Source organism: Lutra lutra, chromosome 8 (assembly GCF_902655055.1).
Source record: "Lutra lutra chromosome 8, mLutLut1.2, whole genome shotgun sequence".
Classification (NCBI taxonomy): domain Eukaryota; kingdom Metazoa; phylum Chordata; class Mammalia; order Carnivora; family Mustelidae; genus Lutra; species Lutra lutra.
The window spans coordinates 82,453,024-82,478,972 of NC_062285.1; the positions used below are offsets into that span (position 1 = coordinate 82,453,024).

The following is a 25,949-nucleotide window of genomic DNA, read 5'->3' on the forward strand; positions in this document are numbered from 1 at the left end:
GCTGCTGAACCATACAATGGATTCTGATAATTTCAGGTGCCATATTCCAAATATGTCATATATGGGGATTAGGAGGAAAAATATAAATGGTAAACATCACTAAATAAACTATTTTTGGTTAAAATGTTCACACTTATTTCCCAATCTTAATTGCATGTGTGTATACATGTATATATACAAGTTATAAAACTATTTCATTTTAATTCCATATTCCTTTTGGTGTTTTAGTATAGATAGTATCGGACCAAAGTCAGATAAGCAGCAAAGTACCATGGTAATTAAGTACTCAGAGGCTAGCTAATCCATAACCATGAAATTTGGTTTGGACATCTCAATATTTTCAAACAATGAAAAAACTTATTTGTTGTGCCCTTCAAGAAAATATGTGATGTATATTTCAGATGTCGTTTAAAAATTTAATTGAACTGTTACAATTTTGAAGCTAAATGTGATTTGCTTTTGTTTTATTAGAAAAAATACTCAGGCAAGGTCTACAATCATCGGTCAATTAAGAATGACTTACAAGAACATGAGGCAATAAAATAAAAAATACAGGTACAAACTATATATCTGAAACACTTCTATTTGGCAATTTTATAACAAATCAAAATTTTAAAATAACAAAGAAGATTGCAGATTACTTCGTAGATACAGAATAAAGCAAATGATGAAGTGCTTAAGCAAAAGAAAACAAAAAAAAGTAAAACACACTGCTTTTCTCTTCTTTTCAAAAATAAAATCACATTTGCTACAGATCAAACGGATAATACCCTTATTAAACAACCATTCCAGAACGTCTTATAGTAGCAGTGCTTTTATTTGCACTTCATTTAATTTTATATGACTCATTTCATGTATATAGCTCTTTACCCCACTGTTAACGAATAAAGTCTCCCATAATTTTTATTATTTTTAAAATTTTTTTAAAGTAAATGAGAAATGATTTATGTATCATGGAACCTTTCCCATTTTGGAACCAAAGGCTTAATTCTATATTTTTGTCTATTCTTTTCTTTAAAAAATTTAGTGTAAAAACTGCTGGTTTTTATATCACTGTAGTAAAGTGAAAACTCCTCCATCAGGAGTATTTTCTGCAGTTTGACTGCATATAACCACATATACTTTACAGTATGTCCTTCCAACAGTAAGGAAATAATTGATTTCACGGTCACTGTCAGAAATGAGTGCCATAATTCTATTATGGGTATAGGTCCTCCCTCAAAAGACTTTCTGGAAGGATGTTCAATGTGTTTTGTTCTTATAGATATTAACAGTAGTACATAGTCCCTTAAGTCTGCAAAGACATTTATTGTTAAAGAAGGTGCTTTATTAACAATTCCTCTGGCAGCACTAGTGAATTACAATATCCTTCAATATTATTTCTACCCATAATATATACATTTAACTTTCATGCCTCTAGAAAAACATCTACAGTACATTTCATAATATAAAAATATATTACAAATCTGCTGAATTATTTACAAGCAATGTTCTATTATCTCTATGCAACATTTGTTTGATACAATACTAACAAGTTACACATATTTCCATTTCTCTAAGTTAAAAAAAATCCATATGGCTTCTTGCTTACCAAGCAAGAAAGTGATTTTATTTTCCTTTTCAAAACCAACTTTGGTGCATAAAGGATTCAGTTTGAAATACTTAAAAAAAAAAAAAAAATACAATTTTTCTTATGTTAAGAAAAAACAACTCATAAACCAAATGCTTTCCTCAGAAAAAAAAAAATTAGAGGCTTATAAAGGTTAAAATGAAAATATGAGGATTATTCAAATAATTGGAAATAGAGGTTTTTCAAAAACCGTTAACAGATTAGTTATATAAGGTAAATATTAACATACTGTACTCCATGAGAAAACCCTAGTCCTGAAAAGGGAGCCACCAGACATACTGCAACACTCTTTAACAGAAATTTTCAGCCCTAATTCGATAGACGAATTTTTAGTTGATTGCAAATGCCGTTCACTGTTTGCTTAAATACAAATTGAACACTTTTCTTATCAGAGTTCTGCAAAAGAACACAAATGGCAACCAATCACATCTATTTATCATAATCGAAAGGTAAATTATCTCTTGATAATTTTCATTATCAAAATATTTCCTAATATGACTTCAAATCAATAGACACTGTCAAGACAAATATCCTTACAGTGCTTTTGGTATTTTTAAGGGCACATGTTGTAATTGTTTTCTTTCCAATATAAACTACTGTAATCACTAAAGGGGGGAAAAAAAAGCAGCTTAAAGCAGCAAGCATGCAAAGCCTTTAAGAAGCTGTTCCACTAAGTTGCCAGAAGAGTGTTTGCTCAGTCTCCCACAGTACCATTCCATGAAAATGTGGATATACAGTAATATATTAATATATTCCACAGAAGAGCCTACTTCATTCACAGAATGTTTACACTAAGCATAAATATTATTCTAAATACTGGATTTAAGGAAAAAAAAAAGGAAAGGGGTTGACTCTAATGTGCAACTTTTACTAAACCCATTGTCAGTGACTAAGACTGCAGGTGTCCCCGCTTGTTTGCTTTTTATGTATTTATTTATTTTTTACCTCTTCAACCTCTTCTGCGGCATTGTTCTAGAAAAAGAGAAAAAAGAATATTATTTTATTCGACTGAATCAAAAGCACATTAAGTATTTCAAAAGAGACATTAAAAACATTAAATAAGATATAGGCAATGTGATAATCATTGATCATTAAAATTTATTTCCAAAGCATTCATACTTTAATAATTGCAAACTCAGTTACATAATACAGCTTTTTAATAAATCTTTTAAGTAATCTGATTCTAAAAGAGATTTTCATGCTTAACACATGCATGTTAACCAAAGAGAACTTTAAAACTGATGCTTAAATCTTAAGTAAATGTTCTTTCTAGTTTCATTTTGAGTATATTTTTAGAAGGTTTATCATGCTTTCATTTTGAGATGTGTATAAGCCACAAGATAAGTCTCCTAAAAGAAGTTAGAACAATTGCTTTTTTACTTAATTTCACAAGTTTTCCAAATCCAAATCCAGTCCTTGCTCACATGTTACATCACAGCAGATGTAGCCAGTTCTATTAATCTGTACCACTTTAGGAAAGACTTAAATGCTAATTTCCAGAACAGGAGAAGCATGAAAGTTTAGACTCAAAATTAAATGTTAAGAACGGGTAGGGGGGGCGCCTGGGTGGCTCAGTGGGTTAAGCCGCTGCCTTCGGCTCAGGTCATGATCTCAGGGTCCTGGGATCAAGTCCCACATCGGGCTCTCTGCTCGGCAAGAAGCCTGCTTCCCTCTCTCTCTCTGCCTGCCTCTCCGTCTACTTGTGATCTCTCTCTGTCAAATAAATAAAATCTTAAAAAAAAAAAAAGAGCGGGTAGGGGTTAGGGGTGGGGGGTAAAATACAGTTAAAGAAAAATAACTCCACAGATGCATTTAATATGTCTTAAGAACATGTTCATTACCCAAAAATGAAATCAATAAGAACTGCAGATGTACACTTTTGAGAACATGCAATGCAATTCCTATGCTCTTTTAGACAGTAGTTCTGCACCTGAATTTTTTAAGTCCCTAAAAATATTCACTAAAATATCTAATTTGCTTACAGTATACACAAGAATTACAAAAATAAGCTGGTCTGTGAAAAAGGAAGACCCTTAGAGAGGGGCAAGTAGAACATAGGGCAGAAACACAGAAGTTAGTCTGAATCTTGTAATTAAGATTCATGCCCCTTTGCCAACCCTCTGCATAAGGGATGTTTACAACCAGTTCTAATAGCAGGGTGGCTTTCCCAAAATATCACTCTTTTAGAATGCTAATTTTAATTACTCCCTTCAAAGAGTAAGCAGAAATAAACCCTAAATTAAGTACCAGTAAATAAAGAATATTCAATTATTTTTCTTATAAAGAGAAAGGTAAATCGTGACTTTCCCATATTTTTGGTAGTGGATTTCCTTCAATCTTCTCCTTTAAGGTAATTTCACTATTACGCTAATCTCTTGATAACACAGTTCATCACAAAAAACAAGTTTTGACGGTACTTATTATTAGCACCTTCATTAGATGTTTAAAATAAATTTGGGGGGAGTAGGGAAAACTCAAGAGTCTCAGTGTTTCCATATGGCAAGGCCCATTATGTTAGAATTTAATTCTCCAAAGATATCTCCAATTATAAGAAATCCTATTATACTGAATAACATTCCAAAAAATCGAGTCATAGAATTAACAGAACCTTCAAAGTGTTTAATTGCTGAATTTGGCATAGGACACAGTCTCTTTAATGATAACTAAAATTCACATTTGGTGTTATCAATTATTATATGCTATTTATTCAACCTATTTCTATGCAAAATACATACCAAATTAAAACTGATTTTAAAAACACACAAGTTTGCTCTTGAAGAGTGCTTCTTAAGCATTTTCACCACTTTCTAAATTACCCTAGTATATGTCATTTGGATGGAGGCAGTAAGAAGAGTTCAGTCACATACTATCTGTGTAACCTTGGACAAGCTATTTAAACTCTTGCCTCAGTTTTCCAATCTGTAAAACAGAGATAGTAACACCTACTTCACAGGCTGCTGTGAGGATGAAGTGTATGTAAAGCACCTAGCAAAGTGACTCAGCACATAGTCAGAAATGTTGGTCTCTTCTCCTTCCCCCCCTATACCTTCATAAGCACAGCACACTAAAACAAAGGTCAGATCAGAAAATTATTAGCAATGTGAACACTGAGCTACCTCTTAAAAACAAACACAACAATATTTAAACTGTTCTCCTAAAAAGTTTGGGTGGAGTATAAGTTTAAAAATTTAACCATTTATGGTATTTTAGGCCACATGAGATATATTCCCAGACCCACAAAAGACTGGTATCATAAAAAGAATCACATACTTAAATAAAAGGCACTTATTTTCGAAATACTATATATATTACAATCTAAGCTACATAAGATAAATCTGGAATTAAACTGGCATATAAACTTTACCAAAATATTATCTTTCTGGATCCTAAAATTTATAAATGTTTATATAATGGTATTTCCATATACAAAGCTCCAGAAAGCAAACTATGCTTGGTACTGAAATTTAGTACTTAAAAATAAGTCTTAACCTGATATCCAAAATTTAGAGAGTTTAAGATTACAATTCAAAAGTAAAACATCAAATCAAGAATTAAATTACCTGTATATGTTTGGATCCAAAAGCAAGGCAGTATCTTTGGGTAGCTTTGATAAATGAACTACTTTAGTTTTTAATTGATGTCGTTCACTTTCATTCACCCACACATCAGGCAGACTACGAATTAAAAAATAAGCATAAAAGAAATAACATTAATCTTAAAGCTTATTCTTTTTTTTTTTTTCTGGGAAACTAGGGGTTTCCTTTTATTTTTTTTAAGGATTTTATTTATTTGACACAGAGAGATCACGAGTAGGCAGAGAGGCAGGCAGAGAGTAGGCAGAGTAGGCAGAGAGGCAGGCAGAGAGAAAGGAGGAAGCAGACTCCCTGCTGAGCAGAAAGCCTGATGCGTTGCTCGATCCCAGGACGCTGAGACCATGACCTGAGCCGAAGGCAGAGGCTTAATCCACTGAGCCACCCAGGCGCCCCTTCAAGCTTATTCTTCATATGACCTTACATTACCCAGACTTTTCTGCTAGTGTGACTGAGTCACCTAGGTTAACAAGCTTTTGTAGAACCAAGGAACAGCAAGGATGCAGAGTCCCAGCTAAAAAATGGCAGTGAAATTTCAGGCATGAATTTGAGAATGAGTTAGGAATTTTTGGTGGTAAAGCCATATCAAACTCAGAAACATGCATTATAAAACACTGTCTTTTAATTTACTAACTAAATTCATATTTGAGCTTGACTTGATGACATTTTGACAATGTTTTTTTTTTTTAATTGAGGTACAGTTGACTTCCAATGCATAGTAATTCAACAATTTTAGATATTACTCTGTTACCGTATCACATTACACTATTAGTGACTATATTCCTCATGGTGACACCAAGTTTTTTAATGACTAAATAAGTAAACACTCCACTAGATCAAACCCCATGTAAAAAAATGCACATGTGATCAAATCCTGAATTCAAAGAAATCTAATCCTACCAGGAAGTTCAAATAAAAGCATTCAGATACTTGGACTGATCAATTTCCAGAATACTAAGAATACACATATATTTCAATTTATCTTGAACTACATTTATAACCTTAATATAAAAAGAGCTCTTACAAATCAGTATGAAACAGGTGAATATTCACTGGGGAAAAAGGAACAGGGAAGGCAAAGGACACAAACCAACAATTCACCAAAGATTAAAAAGTTTAAAAATGGAGCGCCTGGGTGGCTCAGTGGTTAAAGCCTCTGCCTTCGGCTCAGGTCATGATCTCAGGGTCCTGGGATCGAGTCCCGCATCGGGCTCTCTGCTCAGCAGGGAGCCTGCCTCCTCCTCCTGTCTCTCTCTGCCTGCCTCTCTGCCTACTTGTGATCTGTCTGTCAAATAAATTTTTAAAAAATCTTTAAATTAAAAAAAAAAGGTTTAAAAATGATCTTACATGTAATTATAGAAATACAAAATGTAAAAGGATAATAATTGACGTATTAATAATAAGCCAGAGAAATAAGTTCTCTAATGTAACAGGTGGGATTATAATTGGCACAAACTTTCAGAAAGGCAATGTGTATCAAAAACTATAACATTTTGCAGTTTGTGTACTGATTTTAACAGCTTTTAATAATAGAGAAAAATGGGTAACTTTCAATGTTTCAGCTAAAAAAGAGCCCATTAAATAAACTTTACAAAGCCATTTCAAAAATATTTTACAGTAGCATTTCCACAAAACCTGGATGGAGCCAGGGGAAGGTAGTGGAAAATATGTTCTACATTAATGGCAGTTAATAGGCACAGGATTTTTTAAAAAGCTAGATTTCTTTACCAATATGCTAGCATGTATTGTAAACTCCAAAATCTATTTAAGAACTCTTAATTCATGGGACACGGGTAACTCAGCCCGTTAAGCATCTGACTCTTGATTTCGGCTCAGGTCATGATCTCAGTGTTGTGAGATCAAGCCCCACAATGGGCTCCATTCTCTCTCTCCCTCTGCCCCTCCTCCCACCCCCCAGTCTCTCTCCCTCCTCTTTTAAAAAAAAAAAAAAAAAAAAAAAAAAAGAGGGCAATGGGTATTAAGGAGGGCACAGATTGCATAGAGCACTGGGTTATACGCAAACAATGAATCTTGGAACACTACATCAAAAACCAATGATGTACGTATGGTGACTAACATAACATTAAGAAAAATGATTAAAAAAAACAGTAAGCATCCCCCCCTCTCTGCCTGCCTCTCTGCCTACTTGTGATCTGTCTGTCAAATAAATAAATAAAATCTTACAAAAAAAAAAAAAGAACTCTTAATTCACAGCACATTCATTAACATCTCCTTAGAATGAGAAACATTATAGAAAAATATTTAATAACAAAGACAAATGTTAACCACATACTAATGATTTATGAAAACCAAGTATACACAATGAGATTCCATCCTCTTAAATTTATTCTATCCTTACTATGCAGCCATCAAAAGAAATGAAATCTGGCCATTTGCGATGATGTGGATGGAACTAGAGGGTATTATGCTTACTGAAATAAGTCAATCAGAGAAAGCAATTTACTATCATATGATCTCCCTGATATGAGGAAGTGGAGATGCAACATGGAGGGTTTAGGGGGTAGGAAAAGAATAAATGAAACAAGATGGGATTGGGAGGGAGACAAACCATGAGAGACTCTTAATCTCACAAAACAAACAGGGTTGGGGGCGCTAGGGAGAGGGTGGTGGGGTTATGGACACTGGGGAGGGTATGTGCTATGGTGAGTGCTGTGAACTGTGTAAACCTGGTGAGTCACAGACCTATACCCCTGGGGCTAATAATACATTTATGTTAATAAAAAAAATTTATTCTATTCTTGGAAATTTTTATTCTATCCAAAATTTCTAAGATACACTTTCATTACCTTTTCTAACAAGAAAAAAAAATTAATGAAAAGATAAAAGGATTATTAAACATGAAATGTCTAATTAAGGGGCGCCTGGGTGGCTCAGTTTGTTAAGCGTCTGTCTTCAGCTCAGGTCATGATCTCAGGACCCTGGGATGGAGCCCCACCATCAGGCACTCTGCTCAGTAAGGAGCCTCCTTCTCTCTTGCCTTCTGCCCCTCCCCCTCCTTGTGTTCTCTGTTAAATAAATAAAATCAGAAAGAGAAAAAAAGAAAGAAAGGAAGAAAGAAAGAAAGGAAGGAAGGGAGGAAGGAAAGAAGGAAAAGAAAGAAAAGGAAAAAAAAGAAAAGAAAAGAAAGAAGGAAAGGGGGAGGGAGGGAATGAGTACCAGAAAGAAAAAGGAAGAAAGGGAGAGAGGGAAAGAAAAGTCTAATTAAGGAGCATCTGGGTCAGAAAAACACAGTGCTGCTAGAAAACTAGCCAACTGATTTTTCTATAAAATATCATTGTGTGCTAGAAATTACTCAGAAATTTTTTAAATAAATGATTCAAACAAAACCACAATTAAGGCTGCTTGCATAATACCGAAGGGTCACTGAAAAATGCTAAAAATGATCACATCCTAAAAACGACTAAAAACTGCTATAACAACTTTTATTAAAAATAGTAAAAAAGCTAGTTGTAAAGTTATACCTTGATGCAGGTACTGTAAGAGCTTTCACAGATTATTTTTTTAATACGGACAAGTCAAAATGTTTTGCAGTTTAATTTCTGTAATTCTTTTATAATATTCAAATCCAAATTTTTTAGTATAAGATTTTAATAAAAGTAAGAGTCTATTCATTATACATAGTATTCCAAATACTTACATGTCTTCAGGCATCCAATGAAGCAAAAGTTTTATCTTTCCAGAATCCTCTTTTCTCTTAGCTATTACCTAGTAATGATATAAAAGAGATCATAAAAATGATTTGTAGAACATTGTTTTAATATATCAATAAAAAATACTTCTGATTCTAATTAAGATTTTTCTAAGTTCATATCCTAGACCAGATATTACTACAATATTTTGTTCTGACCTGCTCTGAGATGCTTCACCTTTGATAATGTACTTTCACAAAAGAAAAAGAGAAAAAAGGAATTGAAGAAGTTTTGCATTGCAAATACTAACACAATGTTAACTTTATTAAGGGCCTGAAAATGCTATTTATTTTACTATCTATTAAAGTCTGAATATTAGCTAGATTGCCAATGAAAAATTCGTTATTGGTTGAAATATTTTTAAAGAACAAATAAAAGAGTAAAGAAAAAATAACAACAGCTGAGATAGGAAAAGTCTTTAATTTATGACTAAGATATTTGTTGTTTGCTTGGATGTTTCCGTTTGCTGGTTTGTGTTATTTTAAAAGAAATGTGAGCCAATCTGTGTCTACAGATCAAAGTTAAATAGTGGATCAACCTGAATAAAAAGACCTATATAAAACGTAGAAAGGGCAACATACTTGTCATTCATTAGGAGATTCTGAAAATTCAAGGAAATGCTTAAATAACAGACCAAAATTGTATTTTATAACTCTTGTAACTTCTATGTTAACAAAATTAGCATCTTAGTGTTCTCATAATCTAAATCTCAGTATCTAATTTAAGCTGCAAAAAGCCACACACCTCAAAATGTATTAGAATTAAGCAAAAACAGCACTTTATACAAAAATAAAAATACGTTCTATTCTCATTATTTAAAACCAATAGTTAAGTACTCTAATTCTAGACCTGGCACAAGGAGATTAATTTAAGAACCCAACGACAGATCTGAAGATGCTGAAACAAAATACCTCTAACAATAAAATAAGACATGAAAACAATGCAAAGCAACCAACCACAGCAAGCCAACTGACTGGTAACTAGGATTCTGCTGACCTCTTCTGGAGAAGGCTCGAAAGAAAACGTTTCAATTAAAGTAAGACAAATGAGGTCAACTGTACAGTATGTACCTCACAACATATTTTTCTGCAAACTGTATGTTTTTTTTTAATTTCCTATAATTGCTTATTTGGTTTCTAGGAAACTTAAATTTACAGTTATCATTGCAGAGTCTGCTTACTAAAAGAAGTGATTCTGTGTAACACATACCACTTCCTTCCTTGTCATGGAACTTGGGAGGTCCACCTAATTCCCTTCTTTTCTATTTAGTCCAATGAAGTACACCTTTTCCCATACTGATAGTTCTTTCTTCCACTCTCCTCAAGAAAACGCACACCTCCGATTACACTCTACCTTTGAGGCTCTTCCTCAGTTCAAGGTATTCATGCATCCCTGATGTGACTTTGGGGTGCAAATCACTCTTATTCGTTAGTTTTTATTGTATGACAAACATAAAAATCAGGTTCTTAAAACCTCTCAGATATTTTCTACATCTAAAAAACTGATTTTCATGTTCACAGATCATTTTGACACAGTGAATTAAAAAAAAAATTTTTTTCCAGATTCCTAATATCACCATTTTTAGTTCTTTGATTTTTTTTATCATATCTACTCCTCCCATGGTGAACCTAAGGATTTCATCACAAGAAGCTGCTCTAATGAAAGCATGTGAACACTGGTGCTTCATTTTTTAACATACAGCCTTATTCACCATCATCACCACTATTACTTAATATTTGAGATATTTGCTCATTACTAAACCATAATTTCATCAGATCTATTGCCCTTTAAAATCGGTGATAAACCCCAAACCTCATTCTTTACACTTCTTCTCTACTTATATTTAGTTCCTAGATGATCATATCTAGTCTGATTCCTTTAAATACCACTAATATGCTGAAAATGTATTATTTGTATATATAGCCACACTGCTCCTCTGGGCTCAAACTCTTACATCAATCTGACTAAGTGAAAGATGCAATGGATTCTCTATTGAATGTGTGAAAAGTAAGATCTTGACACATCCCTCTCCCCCAATCTACTCCAAATTTTCTATTAAATGGCAACTCCATTCTTTTGCCCAAATGCCCGGGCCAAAAACACTAGAGTCATCCTTTACTTTCATTATCAAACTGACATATGATCCACCCATAATTCTGGTCAGTACTACTTTGAAAAGATATTTAGAATCTAACAATTCTTAGCATCTCCACTGTAACTATTCTGGCCTTTTCTCACCTCAGATACTAAAAAGACTGATCCTCTTTTCCCCATCCTGACCTACACTCTGTCTTCAAGACAGAAACCCAAGCACATTAAAACCCACATGAGAGGAGACTACTTCAGGTAGCAGGAGATCAGCTAAATAGCTTATCTAAAGATTGCAAACACCTACAAATCCAACGGGAGATTGAAGAGAAGAAGAACAGCAATTCTAGAAACAGAAAATCAACCACTTTCTGCAAGGTAGAACTGGCGGAGAAGTGAATCCAAAGCGACGGGAAGATAGACCACGGGGAGAGGGGCCGGCTACCGGCAAGCGGCAGAGCAACGGAGCACAAAATCAGGACTTTTAAAAGTCTGTTCCGCTGAGGGACATCGCTCCAGAGGCTTAACTGGGGTGAAGCCCAGGCGGGGTCAGCGCGGCCTCAGGTCCCACAGGGTCACAGAAGGATCGGGGGTGTGAGTGTCGCAGAGCTTACAGGTATTAGAGCGGGGAAGCCAGCTACAGAGACAGAGCCGAGGAGTAAGCTCTAAACTCGGGGTTGCCTTGAGCCGGTCGCAGGCTCGGTCAGCTCGGAGCGCGGCCGGAGGCCAGGGTGACAGTAGTAATTGGGCGCTGTTCTCTGAGGTCACACTGAGGAGTGGGGCCCCGGACTCTCGGCTCCTCCGGGCCGGAGACCGGGAGGCCGCCATCTTCATTCCCGCCCTCCGGAACTCTACGGAAAGCACTCAGAGAACAAAAGCTCCCAAAAGCTGGGGCGCCTGGGTGGCTCAGTGGGTTAAAACCTCTGCCTTCAGCTCAGGTCATGATCCCAGGGTCCTGGGATCGAGCCCCGCATCGGGCTCTCTGCTCAGTGGGGAGCCTGCTTCCTCCTCTCTCTCTGCCTGCCTCTCTGCCTACTTGTGATCTCTGTCAAATAAATAAATAAAATATTTAAAAAAAAAAAAAAAAAAAAGCTCCCAAAAGCAAACCCGAGCGGATTACTCAGCCCGGCCCCGGGTAAGGACAGTGCAACTCCGCGTGGGGCAAAGACGCTTGAGAATCACTTCAACAGACCCCTCCCCCAGAAGATCAACGAGAAACCCAGCCAGGACCAAGTTCACCTACCAAGGAGTGCAGTTTCAATACCAAGGAGAGCAGCGGAATTCCAAGGAGAAGAAAGCAAAGCATGGAACTCGTGGCTTTCTCCCCATGATTCTTTAGCCTTGCAGTTAATTTAATTTTTTTTTTCTTTTTAAATTATTTTTTCTCTTCTTCTGCTAAATTTTTTTAACTTTTACCGTTTTCTTTTTTAACGTTTTTTAAATAGTTTAAATAATATATATATATATATATTTCCTTTTTATATTTTTTATCGGCTTTCTTTTCTTAATAGTTTTTTTTTTCTTTCTGAACCTCTTTTTATCCCCTTTCTCCCCCCTCACGATTTGGGATCTCTTCTGATTTGGCTAAAGCATATTTTCCTGGGGTTGTTGCCACCCTTTTAGTATTTTACTTGCTCCTTCGTATACTCTTATCTGGACAAAAAGACAAGGCGGAAAAATTCACAACAAAAAAAGAACAAGAAGCAGTACCAAAGGCTAGGGACCTAATCAATACAGACATTGGTAATATGTTAGATATAGAGTTCAGAATGATGATTCTCAAGGTTCTAGCCGGGCTTGAAAAAGGCATGGAAGATATTAAAGCAACCCTCTCGGGAGATATAAAAACCCTTTCTGGAGAAATAAAAGAACTAAAATCTAACCAAGTTGAAATCAAAAAAGCTATTAATGAGGTGCAATCAAAAATGGAGGCTCTCACTGCTAGGATAAATGAGGCAGAAGAAAGAATTAGCAATACAGAAGACCAAATGACACAGAATAAAGAAGCTGAGCAAAAGAGGGACAAACAGGGGCGCCTGAGTGGCTCAGTGGGTTAAAGCCTCTGCCTTCGGCTCAGGTCATGATCCCAGGGTCCTGGGATCGAGCCCCACATCGGGCTCTCTGCTCAGTGGGGAACCTGCTTCCCTTCCTCTCTCTGCCTGCCTCTCTGCCTACCTGTGATCTCTGTCAAATAAATAAATAAAATCTTTAAAAAAAAAAAAAAAAGAGGGACAAATAGCTACTGGACCACGAGGGGAGAATTCGAGAGATAAGTGACACCATAAGACGAAACAACATTAGAATAATTGGGATTCCAGAAGAAGAGGAAACAGAGAGGGGAGCAGAAGGTATGTTGGAGAGAATTATTGGAGAGAATTTCCCCAATATGGCAAAGGGAACAAGCATCAAAATCCAGGAGGTTCAGAGAACCCCCCTCAAAATCAATAAGAAGAGGTCCACACCCCGTCACCTGATAGTAAAATTTACAAGTCTTAGTGACAAAGAAAAGATCCTGAAAGCAGCCCGGGAAAAGAAGTCTGTAACATACAATGGTAAAAATATTAGATTGGCAGCAGACTTATCCACAGAGACCTGGCAGGCCCGAAAGAGCTGGCATGATATATTCAGAGTACTAAATGAGAAAAACATGCAGCCAAGAATACTATATCCAGCTAGGCTATCATTGAAAATAGAAGGAGAGATTAAAAGCTTCCAGGACAAACAAAAACTGAAAGAATTTGCAAATACCAAACCAGCTCTACAGGAAATATTGAAAGGGGTCCTCTAAGCAAAGAGAGACCCTAAAAGTAGTAGATCAGAAAGAAACAGAGACAATATACAAAAACAGTCACCTTACAGGCAATACAATGGCACTAAATTCATATCTCTCAATACTTACCCTGAATGTTAATGGGCTAAATGCCCCAATCAAAAGACACAGGGTATCAGAATGGATAAAAAAACAAAACCCATCTATATGTTGCCTACAAGAAACTCATCTTAAACCCGAAGACACCTCCAGGTTTAAAGTGAGGGGATGGAAAAGAATTTACCATGCTAATGGACATCAGAAGAAAGCAGGAGTGGCAATCCTTATAGCAGATCAATTAGATTTTAAGCCAAAGACTATAATAAGAGATGAGGAAGGACACTATATCATACTCAAAGGAACTGTCCAACAAGAAGATCTAACAATTTTAAATATCTATGCCCCTAACGTGGGAGCAGCCAACTATACAAACCAATTAATAACAAAATCAAAGAAACACATCGACAAGAATACAATAATAGTAGGGGATTTTAACACTCCCCTCACTGAAATGGACAGATCATCTAAGCAAAAGATCAACAAGGAAATTAAAGGCCTTAAATGACACACTGGCCCAGATGGACATCACAGATATATTCAGAACATTTCATCCCAAAGCAACAGAATACACATTCTTCTCTAGTGCACATGGAACATTCTCCAGAATAGATCACATTCTTGGTCCTAAATCAAGTCTCAACCGGTATCAAAAGATTGGGATCATTCCCTGCATATTTTCAGACCACAATGCTCTAAAGCTAGAACTCAATAACAAGAGGAAATTGGGAAAGAACCCAAATACATGGAGACTAAACAGCATCCTTCTAAAGAATGAATGGGTCAACCAGGAAATTAAAGAAGAATTGAAAAAATTTATGGAAACAAATGATAATGAAAACACAACGGTTCAGAATCTGTGGGACACAACAAAGGCAGTCCTGAGAGGAAAATATATAGCAGTACAAGCCTTTCTCAAGAAACAAGAAAGGTCTCAGGTACACAACCTAACCCTACACCTAAAGGAGCTGGAGAAAGAACAAGAAAGAAACCCTAAACCCAGCAGGAGAAGAGAAATCATAAAGATCAGAGCAGAAATCAATGAAATAGAAACCAAAAAAACAATAGAACAAATCAACGAAACTAGGAGCTGGTTCTTTGAAAGAATTAATAAGATTGATAAACCCCTGGCCAGACTTCTCAAAAAGAAAAGAGAAAGGACCCAAATAAATAAAATCATGAATGAAAGAGGAGAGATCACAACGAACACCAAAGAAATAAAGACAATTATAAGAACATACTATGAGCAACTCTACGCCAACAAATTTGACAATTTGGAAGAAATGGATGCATTCCTAGAGACATATAAACTACCACAACTGAACCAGGAAGAAATGGAAAGCCTGAACAGACCCATAACCAGTAAGGAGATTGAAACAGTCATCAAAAATCTCCAAACAAACAAAAGCCCAGGGCCAGATGGCTTCCCGGGGGAATTCTACCAAACATTTAAAGAAGAACTAATTCCTATTCTCCTGAAACTGTTCCAAAAAATAGAAATAGAAGGAAAACTTCCAAACTCATTTTATGAGGCCAGCTTCACCTTGATCCCAAAACCAGACAAAGATCCCATCAAAAAAGAGAACTACAGACCAATATCTTTGATGAATACAGATGCAAAAATTCTCGCCAAAATACTAGCCAATAGGATACAACAGTACATTAAAAGGATTATTCACCACGACCAAGTGGGACTTATTCCAGGGCTGCAAGGTTGGTTGAACATCCGCAAATCAATCAATGTGATACAACACATTAATAAAAGAAAGAACAAGAATCATATGATACTCTCCATAGATGCTGAAAAGGCATTTGACAAAGTACAGCACCCCCTTCCTGATCAAAACTCTTCAAAGTGTAGGGATAGACGGCACATACCTCAATATTATCAAAGCCATCTATGAAAAACCCACCGCAAATATCATTCTCAATGGAGAAAAACTGAAAGCTTTTTCGCTAAGGTCAGGAACACAGCAGGGATGTCCGTTATCACCACTGCTATTCAACATAGTACTAGAAGTCCTAGCCTCAGCAATCAGACAACAAAAGGAAATTAAAGGCATCCAAATCAGCAAAGAAGAAGTCAAACTATCACTCTTTGCAGATGATATGATACTATATGTGGAAAACCCAAAAGACTCCACTCCAAAACTGCTAGAACTTGTACAGGAATTCAGTAAAGTGTCAGGACATAAAATCAATGCACAGAAATCAGTTGCATTTCTCTACACCAACAACAAGACAGAAGAAAGAGAAATTAAGGAGTCCATCCCATTTACAACTGCACCCCAAACTATAAGATACCTAGGAATAAACCTAACCAAAGAGACTAAGAATCTATACACAGAAAACTATAAAGTACTCATGAAAGAAATTGAGGAAGACACAAAGAAATGGAAAAATGTTCCATGCTCCTGGATTGGAAGAATAAATATTGTGAAAATGTCTATGCTACCTAAAGCAATCTACACATTTAATGCAATTCCTATCAAAGTACCATCCATTTTTTTCAAAGAAATGGAACAAATAATCCTAAAATTCATATGGAACCAGAAAAGACCTCGAATAGCCAAAGGAATATTGAAAAAGAAAGCCAAAGTTGGTGGCATCACAATTCCGGACTTCAAGCTCTATTACAAAGCTGTCATCATCAAGACAGCATGGTACTGGCACAAAAACAGACACATAGATCAATGGAACAGAATAGAGAGCCCAGAAATGGACCCTCAACTCTATGGTCAACTCATCTTCGACAAAGCAGGAAAGAATGTCCAATGGAAAAAAGACAGCCTCTTCGATAAATGGTGTTGGGAAAATTGGACAGCCACATGCAGAAAAATGAAATTGGATCATTTCCTTACACCACACACGAAAATAGACTCAAAATGGATGAAGGATCTCAATGTGAGAAAGGAATCCATCAAAATCCTTGAGGAGAACACAGGCAGCAACCTCTTCGACCTCAGCCGCAGCAACATCTTCCTAGGAACATCACCAAAGGCAAGGGAAGCAAGGGCAAAAATGAACTTTTGGGATTTTATCAAGATCAAAAGCTTTTGCACAGCAAAGGAAACAGTGAGCAAAACCAAAAGACAACTGACAGATTGGGAGAAGATATTTGCAAATGACATATCAGATAAAGGACTAGTGTCCAAAATCTATAAAGTACTTAGCAAACTCAACACCCAAAGAACAAATAATCCGATCAAGAAATGGGCAGAGGACATGAACAGACATTTCTGCAAAGACGACATCCAGATGGCCAACAGACACATGAAAAAGTGCTCCATATCACTCGGCATCAGGGAAATACAAATCAAAACCACCATGAGATATCACCTCACACCAGTCAGAATGGCTAAAATTAACAAGTCAGGAAATGACAGATGCTGGCGAGGATGCGGAGAAAGGGGAACCCTCCTACATTGTTGGTGGGAATGCAAGCTGGTGCAACCAATCTGGAAAACAGCATGGAGGTTCCTCAAAATGTTGAAAATAGAACTACCCTATGACCCAGCAATTGCACTGCTGGGTATTTACCCTAAAGATACAAACGTAGTGATCCGAAGGGGCACGTGCATCCGAATGTTTACAGCAGCATTGTCTACAATAGCCAAACTATGGAAAGAACCTAGATGTCCATCAACAGACGAATGGATAAAGAAGATGTGGTATATATACACAATGGAATACTATGCAGCCATCAAAAGAAATGAAATCTTGCCATTTGCGACGACGTGGATGGAACTAGAGGGTATCATGCTTAGCGAAATAAGTCAATCGGAGAAAGACAACTATCATATGATCTCCCTGATATGAGGGAGAGGAGATGCAACATGGGGGGTTGAGGGGGTGGGAGAAGAATAAATGAAAGAAGATGGGATTGGGAGGGAGACAAACCATAAGTGACTCTTAATCTCACAAAACAAACTGAGGGTTGATGGGGGGAGGGGGGTGGGGGGGGTGGGGTTATGGATATTGGGGAGGGTATGTGCTATGGTGAGTGCTGTGAAGTGTGTAAACCTGGCGATTCGCAGACCTGTACCCCTGGGGATAAAAATATATGTTTATAAAAATAAAATTAAAAAAAAAAAAAACCCACATGAGAGGGAAGAGATCAATGAGTTTACACTAGAAAACTTCTGAGTAATGGGAATGTTCTATATTTAACTGTGGCAGCAGTGGTGGATTCATAGATGAATTGTCAAAGCTCATATAAAACTATACCTTAAATGGGTGCATTTATATTTATTACACCTCAGTAAAAATTACTAAAAAAATTACATCAGACCACGGCTACTCAAACTTCTTCAACAGCTTCCCATCACAAAGAATAAAAACCAAAGTCTTAGTCCAACAAGATTCTCCCCCTATTATCTCTCTGACTTAACTCCGACTCTCTGCCTTCTTGTGTACTTGGCATACTTTCAAACATACTTGGGATATTCTTACTTTTCAACTTATATTTAATTTTTCCCTCTAGCTATGATGTTCATCCCCCTAATAACTGAATGGCTCACACCCCTACTTCCTTTAAGTTTTTACAATTTTACTATTTCATCTTGTTTATCATGTCTCTTCCACTAGACATGGTTTATTGTTTTGTTTTAATGGTTTTGTTCACTGTTGTATCATCAGTACACAGTAGGTGCTCAATATTTAAGTGAATGAACAAGTGAGTACTAATGCCACATTTTGGGTCTGGTGACCAATCTTACGGACCTTTGAAGAAAAGAACAATTATAGACCCACCAAATTATAAACCTATGTTATCAAACTTCAGAGGATTTCAGGGGCACCTGGGTGTTTGGATGGTTAAGCATATGCCTTCAGGGTTCTGGGATCGAGCCCTGTGTCTGGCTCCCTGCTCAGCAAGGAATGTGTTTCTCCCTCTCCCTCTTCCCCTCTGCCCACTTGTGCTCTCTCTTTCCCTCTCTCAAATAAATAAATAAAATCTTTAAAACAAAACAAAAACAACAGCAAAGGAGGACTTGAACCATTACTGCTAAACAAGCCCTTGATCTTGCTGAATCCCATTAGAATTCCCAGCAGAGTCATTTTAACTTTGTCTTCTCAAACTCCAATTTTCCTTTCAACCCTTTCATTCTTATTTAGATAACTATATTTCCAATGTTGATTTTTTTAATCCAATGTTCTTTAAAAGAGAATAAATATGGTGCACCTTTCCTCAAATGCAAACTCAGAAAAGGTTCCCTTGCTTTCTAATCTTTGTATTTCTTGCCCTTAATTCTGGCAATTATAACCAAAATTGGGAATTTTTCACTGGAAGTATACATAGAAGAAAAAGTGAAAATGCAAAGCAACAGAACCTCTATGTTATAGGAGATGGAAAAATAAATATTCAAACCAGTAGAGAAACTGATATCAATACTGATTTCTTAGGCAGCTCTTTCTGCCCACAGATCCTGTTCCTGCTATAATAAAACCACATTTTTGCACCAATAATAATAACTGATCTCTTGTATTTAATTCTGTGATTCTGATTGATATAAAAAAATTAAACCTAAATTTAGTATATTTTATATTTCAACACTCAAAATTAAACAATCCCTTTCTCTAGGGATTCAAATCACCAAGATCTGCTCTAAAATTTACCTCTACTAACTTACCTACACCAAAATACACCAATTTAAGGATGATGGATAATAAAATGGCAAGAGGCATGGGAATAAAGAACAACTCTTTGTTACCTCTTTGCTAACCAAAAATAAAGTATTTATTGCTCTTTCAAAGTTGACACTTTTCATTTACTGAACATAGTCATTCAAATAAATATACAGACTGCCTACTCTGTGTCAAGGCACAATGACAGAAACTTGGGATATATCAGCAAAATGAACAAATAAAAAACTCCCTCCTTCACAAATCTTTAATTTGATGGCCATTATCTTACTTCTGTTTAATTCCAAGTTTAGAAGTGTTTTGGCAGGTGAGGGAGGAGCATGTAAGCACTTATGGCTATGAGTTAAAGAGTCTAATATTCTAATTTTAGAAATGAGGAAACAAGAAAAGACAGCTAGTTTGAGGTTAGAGCCTGATCTTCAAATGCCAAGAAGCCCAAATGTCACCCCAATATTCCTAAATAGCTCAAATTAAAGGCCAAAATATTCAATTTAATCATCAAAATGTTGAATTGTGGGAAATACAGGTGACTCTTGAACAATGCATAAGTTAAGGGCTGCCAACTACCCACACTATCGAAAACCCACATTTAACTTTTGACTCCCAAAAACTTTACAACAGTCTACCACTGATCAGAACCCTTACCAATAATATAATTAACATATATTTTATATATTGTATGTATTATATACAAATTGTTATATACTATATTCTTACAATAAACTAGGAAAAAAATTAAGAAAATCATATGGAAGAAAATACATTTACATTACTTTAATATATTTATTTTAAAAAATCTGTTAAGTGGACCCCTGCAGTTCAAACCCATGTTGCTTAAGAGTTAACTAAATTTGCTTTATAACCAACAATACATGTAATTTTCAAAATACTGATAAAGCAGAACTTTTTATGATTTTGTTAAAATATAATTATTAGATTTTGAGCAGTTTAGAAATGGTTGTGAAAAGTCAAAATACATGTTCTTGCAAACCTACATAAATAATTTTAAAAAACAGTAACAAATACTTACAGTACTATGAAAAACAACACTGTGTCCCTTCCCTAAACTTTCTATGTGAGCTGAGAGGTTAAAGCATATGGCTCGATGTCTTATCGCATCCAGTGTTTGTGCATCGAAGAAATCATGTGGTCGTGCTAAAAGTCAATACAAAAAGGTAAAGAATATTTAGAAAAATATAACAATATGCCAAGCAGCCAAATAATCCATTTTCCACAAAAATATGTAATAAGTAAGAAGGACTGAAACAATTAACATAAATATCTATCTAGTGCTTAAATAAAAAAATTTATTTTGCTTTCAGAACCTGGGGTCTAGTTGACAAGAAGCATACACAAAAGCAGACTTCCAACTAATGAGTGAATGTGGGTTAACTATGCCCACTGGTGTGTGAAGTTCTAACATTAGGCCTCATGATTCCACACTGCAGTTACTATCTTTTCCATACAATTTTATGTTTTACTTCAGTGCCTCTCTTGAGCACCAGTCCTGTATTTTCAACAATCTGATGAGTTCCCCATCTATCACTATATTGAGATCCAATGCACCACAGCCAAGCATCTAAAATACATGTCATGAATATTCTGTATTAACACAAAATCAAAAATTTTCCAAACCTGGGGCACTTGACTGGCTCAGTTGGAGGAGCACAGGGCTCTTGATCTCAGGGCTATGAGTTTGAACCCCATGTTGGGTATAGAGATTAAAAAAAAAATTTTTTTTCCCAAACTTGGCAAACCTGTAATGTTATTTTGGAGTTTTGGACAAGTATTTTCTTGATTATAAATAACTCTCCTGGGGCGCCTAGGTGGTACAGATGGCTGAGTATCCGACTCAGTTTTGGCTCAGGTCCTGATCTCAGTGTCCTAAGATCAAGCCCCACAAGAGCTCCACACTTCGCAGGGAGTCTGTTTGGGATTCTCTCTCCCTTCATCTCTCTCAAATAAATAAATGAATATTTAAAGAAAAAAAAATTACTCTAACAACAATCCAGGGAAATTATAAATATAGTTTTCAGTGCCAACAATTATGCCAAAATTCTTTCTAACTCCCAGCTCCACCAGTTACTAACTGTGTGACTTCAGGCAAACTGCTTAATCTGCTTAGCCTATTTCCTTATTTGTGAAATGGAGACACAACAATTTCCTTATTTGTGAAATGGAGACACAACAGCTATAGACTATGATTAAGTAAAACAAATGCATATGAAAAAATGCTTTAAATCTCAAAGCAGTTCATATTAATAACCTTATACTACTTTTTAAAATAAGCTCAAGGGGTGCCTGGGTGGCTTAGCCATTAAGTGTCTGCCTTTAGCTCAGGTCATGATCCCAGGATCCTGGGATCGCGCCCTGCATCGGGCTCCCTGCTCAACGGAAGGCCTGCTTCTCCCTCTCCCACTACCCCTGCTTGTATTTCCTCTCTCAATGTCTCTCTCTCTCTCTGTGTCAAGTAAATAAATAAAAAATTTTTTAATAATAAAATAAGTTCACAAACCTGGAGTAAGCAATCTCTTAGTGTTAACATTAAAGATTTAATTTGGTAAGAACATTTTTTTAATTTCTATTTTCATCCCACAAGTATTATAAATTGTGCCACTTTTATTCCTAATAAGAATGTTGCTCAAGGGGCACCTGGGTGGCTCAGTGGGTTAAGCCTCTGCCTTTGGCTCAGGTCATGATCTCAGGGTCCTGGGATGGAGCCCCTCATCAGGCTCTCTGCTCAGCAGGGAGCCTGCCTCCCCCTCTCTCTCTGCCTGCCTCTCTGCCTACTTGTGATCTCTGACTGTCAAATAAATAAATAAAATCTTTAAAAAATAAAAAAATTTTATTTTTTTTTTTAAGATTTTATTTATTTATTTGTCAGAGAGAGAGGAGAGCGAGTGAGCACAGGCAGACAGAATGGCAGGCAGAGGCAGAGGGAGAAGCAGGCTCCCCGCCAAGCAAGGAGCCCGATGTGGGACTCGATCCCAGGACGCTGGGATCATGACCCGAGCCGAAGGCAGCTGCTCAACCAACTGAGCCACCCAGGCGTCCCAAAAATAAAAAAATTTTAAAAAAGAATGTTGCTCAAAATAAGGAAAATGAAAATTTTCTTATTTTACAACTGTGGAGCTTACTAATACATGAAAACTTTCAAGATCTGTAATTAAGAATTAAATTTTATTGACAATAAATGAAATGGCCTGATTTCCTGGTACAGTATTTTCTAAACTACATATATGCTGATTTATCACAGTATTCTGATTTACTACTGTGTAAAGTAGATTTGCCTCTACTAATCATGGAGTTCTCAGAACATCTACACAAATCCAGCAGCGCTTTGGTGGGAACTGTTTTCACCAGATGGCATACTTAATAAATAGCTAATTTTTCACTGGACTTTTCTTCAAAAGAAGTAAGCAAAACAGCAAGTAATAAACTAGCAGAACCCACAGACAAGGAATGCAACGGTAAATCAGAAAAAAAAATATTTGACATTTATGGGGAAGAAAAAAAATCATAAGGAAAAACAAACCCCCTTCCTACCAGATTTGTGCCTACTGGGGGGAAAAAGTATACTCTATCTACTCTGTCCATGTTCTCCAAATTTGCTTTTTCCTGAGCAGGATAAGCACTTATAGAAAAGAGAGTAACAACAATAGTCTCTAAAGCACGTCTGTGTCATGATCCATTAGGTTGAGGGAAGAAAATACTATCACACTACTTTTGTTTTTCATCTCAGTGTTTTTCAATATACCCTTCTCGGTAATTGCTTTATAATGTGTATCAGCAGCAATACCTGTGTGTACTCTATAAGCACAGATGTTGGGATTGTGTGCTCAAGCATTTTTTTTTAACTGATGAGCTATACAATCAAAAGCCTTTGGAGACCACAAAAACAGAGACTGTGGCTCAAAATTATACATATTACTTTATTTCTTTTTAACCTTTTGGTATGGTATTATGGGTAACTCCCCAAGAACGGTATTAATCATAGGAGACGCCATCTTGTATGTTGGAATCAGGACCAAAAAAGGGTATATATGTAGGGAGATAAACCAAATATGGCATACTCTCTAAATGAAAGATATACAAGTATTTATTGTATTATTCTTTCCACTTACTTTCAAGTATGTCAAAAGAGAAAAGCTTTAAAATAAATTTTAAAAATTCTATCAAACAGAAAATGATTTAAGCTACAGTTCTATTCGTTAATGTATTTTTCACCCAGTTCAGTGAAAATGACCTCTCTGAATTACATGAAGAAGGTACTATCAAAGTGATTTTAGTACACTGCTATAGACTTGTGTATTTTTAAGGAAGGAATAGGCTGCAATGGCAGAAGCTCTGCCATTAAAATCATAGGACTTAATAGTGGCTGCTCACAGTGAAAGATCTTGGATCTTTTAAAGTTCTTATTCAGGGGGCGCCTGGGTGGCTCAGTGGGTTAAAGCCGCTGCCTTCGGCTCAGGTCATGATCCCAGGGTCCTGGGATCGAGCCCCACATCGGGCTCTCTGCTCAGCGGGGAGCCTGCTTCCCTTCCTTTCTCTCTGCCTGCCTCTCTGTCTACTTGTGATCTGTCTGTCAAATAAATAAATAAAATCTTTAAAAAAAAAAAAAAAAGTTCTTATTCAGGATTATCCTCATTCTCCTCTATAAAACAGGAAACAAAAAGTTTTTTTTTCACCCACCACAAGACCTCCCTCTCCACAACTCTCCCTATCACATAGCCCGTTTTATTAATATTGAAAAAACATTCTCAAAAGAAGCTACAGACTTGCAAGCCATTGGTCCCTCCATTCCTAAGTGAGGACTGGATATTTAACTGAACCATTCTTTTTAAGAAAACTAGCAAATTGTATAGATATTACCAAGCAAATGTTGTGAAAAAGTCAGTAAGTTTAAATGATTACTATGTATACACTGAGAAGAAAATATTGAGGCTATTAAGTGGAATAGGTAGAAAAGTTATTCTCAGTTTTGAATACTGTAATATATATTTAGCAATTTGCTGTGTGTGATTACAAGCTACCCAAATAGTCAAGTAAAATAAACAAATGTCATTGCTGTTTTTATAAATGGAAGGTGAAAGGAAAATGATCCATAACCTAAATTCAGCAGCCAACTTTGAAAAATACATGTTTATTTCAACAAGGAACTTAAGAGTTTGGAAAAGTTTGTCACCAATGATTTGTTCATTTGTCCACTGTAGCTCTGAAGTAACAAAAAAAATGTTAACATTTTAGAGAAAAATCTCCTAATATGGATTAGTGTCTGGAGTCTCTTCTATATGCTAATCAAATGCCAACAGAAAGGAGAATATGGCGCAATCTGTTTTTTTCTTTCTAGTTCATCCCTTAAGTGGATTCCCTTTCAATGACAGCTGGAGTCTATCATAGTTCTTTATTTAGGACATATTTAGTTAGCCAGCTGACATTAAGAACCAGGGCCAGTGCTAGGCTCTGGGAAGTTCTAAGTCAATTCCTACTCCCCACATTTGATAAGTCTTATCATCTTGTGTTCTATCCTAAATATTGAGGATACATTTCATAACCTGGTAATTGAGCACATAAGAGAGAGACTTAAGTACTAAGACATACACTACAAATAGTTTTTGCTATTCACACATACCACTTTGGAGTAGACCAATTACTTTTACTTCATTATTACTTTTAACATGTTCAAATTTTCCTAAAATACCAACACTGCCATATTTTAAATTTTCTTATTTTAGAACAGAATCAAAGGGGCTCTCAAATTGGAATTCTATACAGATTTTATATTCTAAGGCCACAAATACTTACCCTCCATTAACCACTAAAATAAAACATCTATTACACTGAATTCTCACACTGACACTCAAGGGATCCTACCTGTTTATTACTGTTAACAAAAATACACAAGCAGAGTTAAAGAACAGTAAAACTCAAATTGCATGAATGCCCAATATACAAACAAAACCTATCTAATATACACACAGATTTTTAGTGAAACACTTACGTAATGAGCGTCGTCTTTTGTTCTTTAATTTTCTCCTTTTGTTCATCCCAGCTTTAGAAGGAGATTCTTCTTTGGCCTTTGGCTGGCTAGAAACTTTTGAGGAGTTCTGCTGACTGAAGTGTGTGGGTACATGGCGAGCTAGCCCTCCCTGAGAAGCAAAGCTGGCATTGCAGCCACCAACAACACACTAAATAAAAATAAAAAAGTATGTCAGGGATGCCATGTAGGGAAGAAGTATAATATGAATGAGTACTCTGTATTTTCAGAGGTAAACCCGTAACACTGCAGAACTTCCAGATAGGAATCATGAGAGACTACTACATCCTTTCTTTTTATAAATTGCCCAAAATAATACACACTAGGCACTAGCAGGGCTGGAAAAGAAAACTCTATAGTCTCACAACTCTCCAGTTTACTGCTC

At 36.1% G+C, this 25,949-nt stretch overlaps 1 protein-coding gene across 1 annotated transcript in view; it reads right to left on the reverse strand.

Moving 5' to 3' along the window:
- Window positions 1-447: 447 nt before the first annotated feature.
- Window positions 448-25,949, reverse strand: part of AEBP2 (AE binding protein 2) — a 72,146-nt gene continuing 46,644 nt past the window's right edge. Inside the window, exons 4-9 of the mRNA XM_047740789.1 lie at window positions 25,529-25,715; window positions 20,558-20,682; window positions 8,879-8,946; window positions 5,191-5,304; window positions 2,576-2,602; window positions 448-2,026 (exon numbers count right to left, since the gene is read on the reverse strand). Coding sequence (XP_047596745.1) covers window positions 1,981-2,026; window positions 2,576-2,602; window positions 5,191-5,304; window positions 8,879-8,946; window positions 20,558-20,682; window positions 25,529-25,715 — 567 coding nt within the window. The 3' untranslated portion in view covers window positions 448-1,980. The remainder of the gene's footprint in view (window positions 2,027-2,575; window positions 2,603-5,190; window positions 5,305-8,878; window positions 8,947-20,557; window positions 20,683-25,528; window positions 25,716-25,949) is intronic.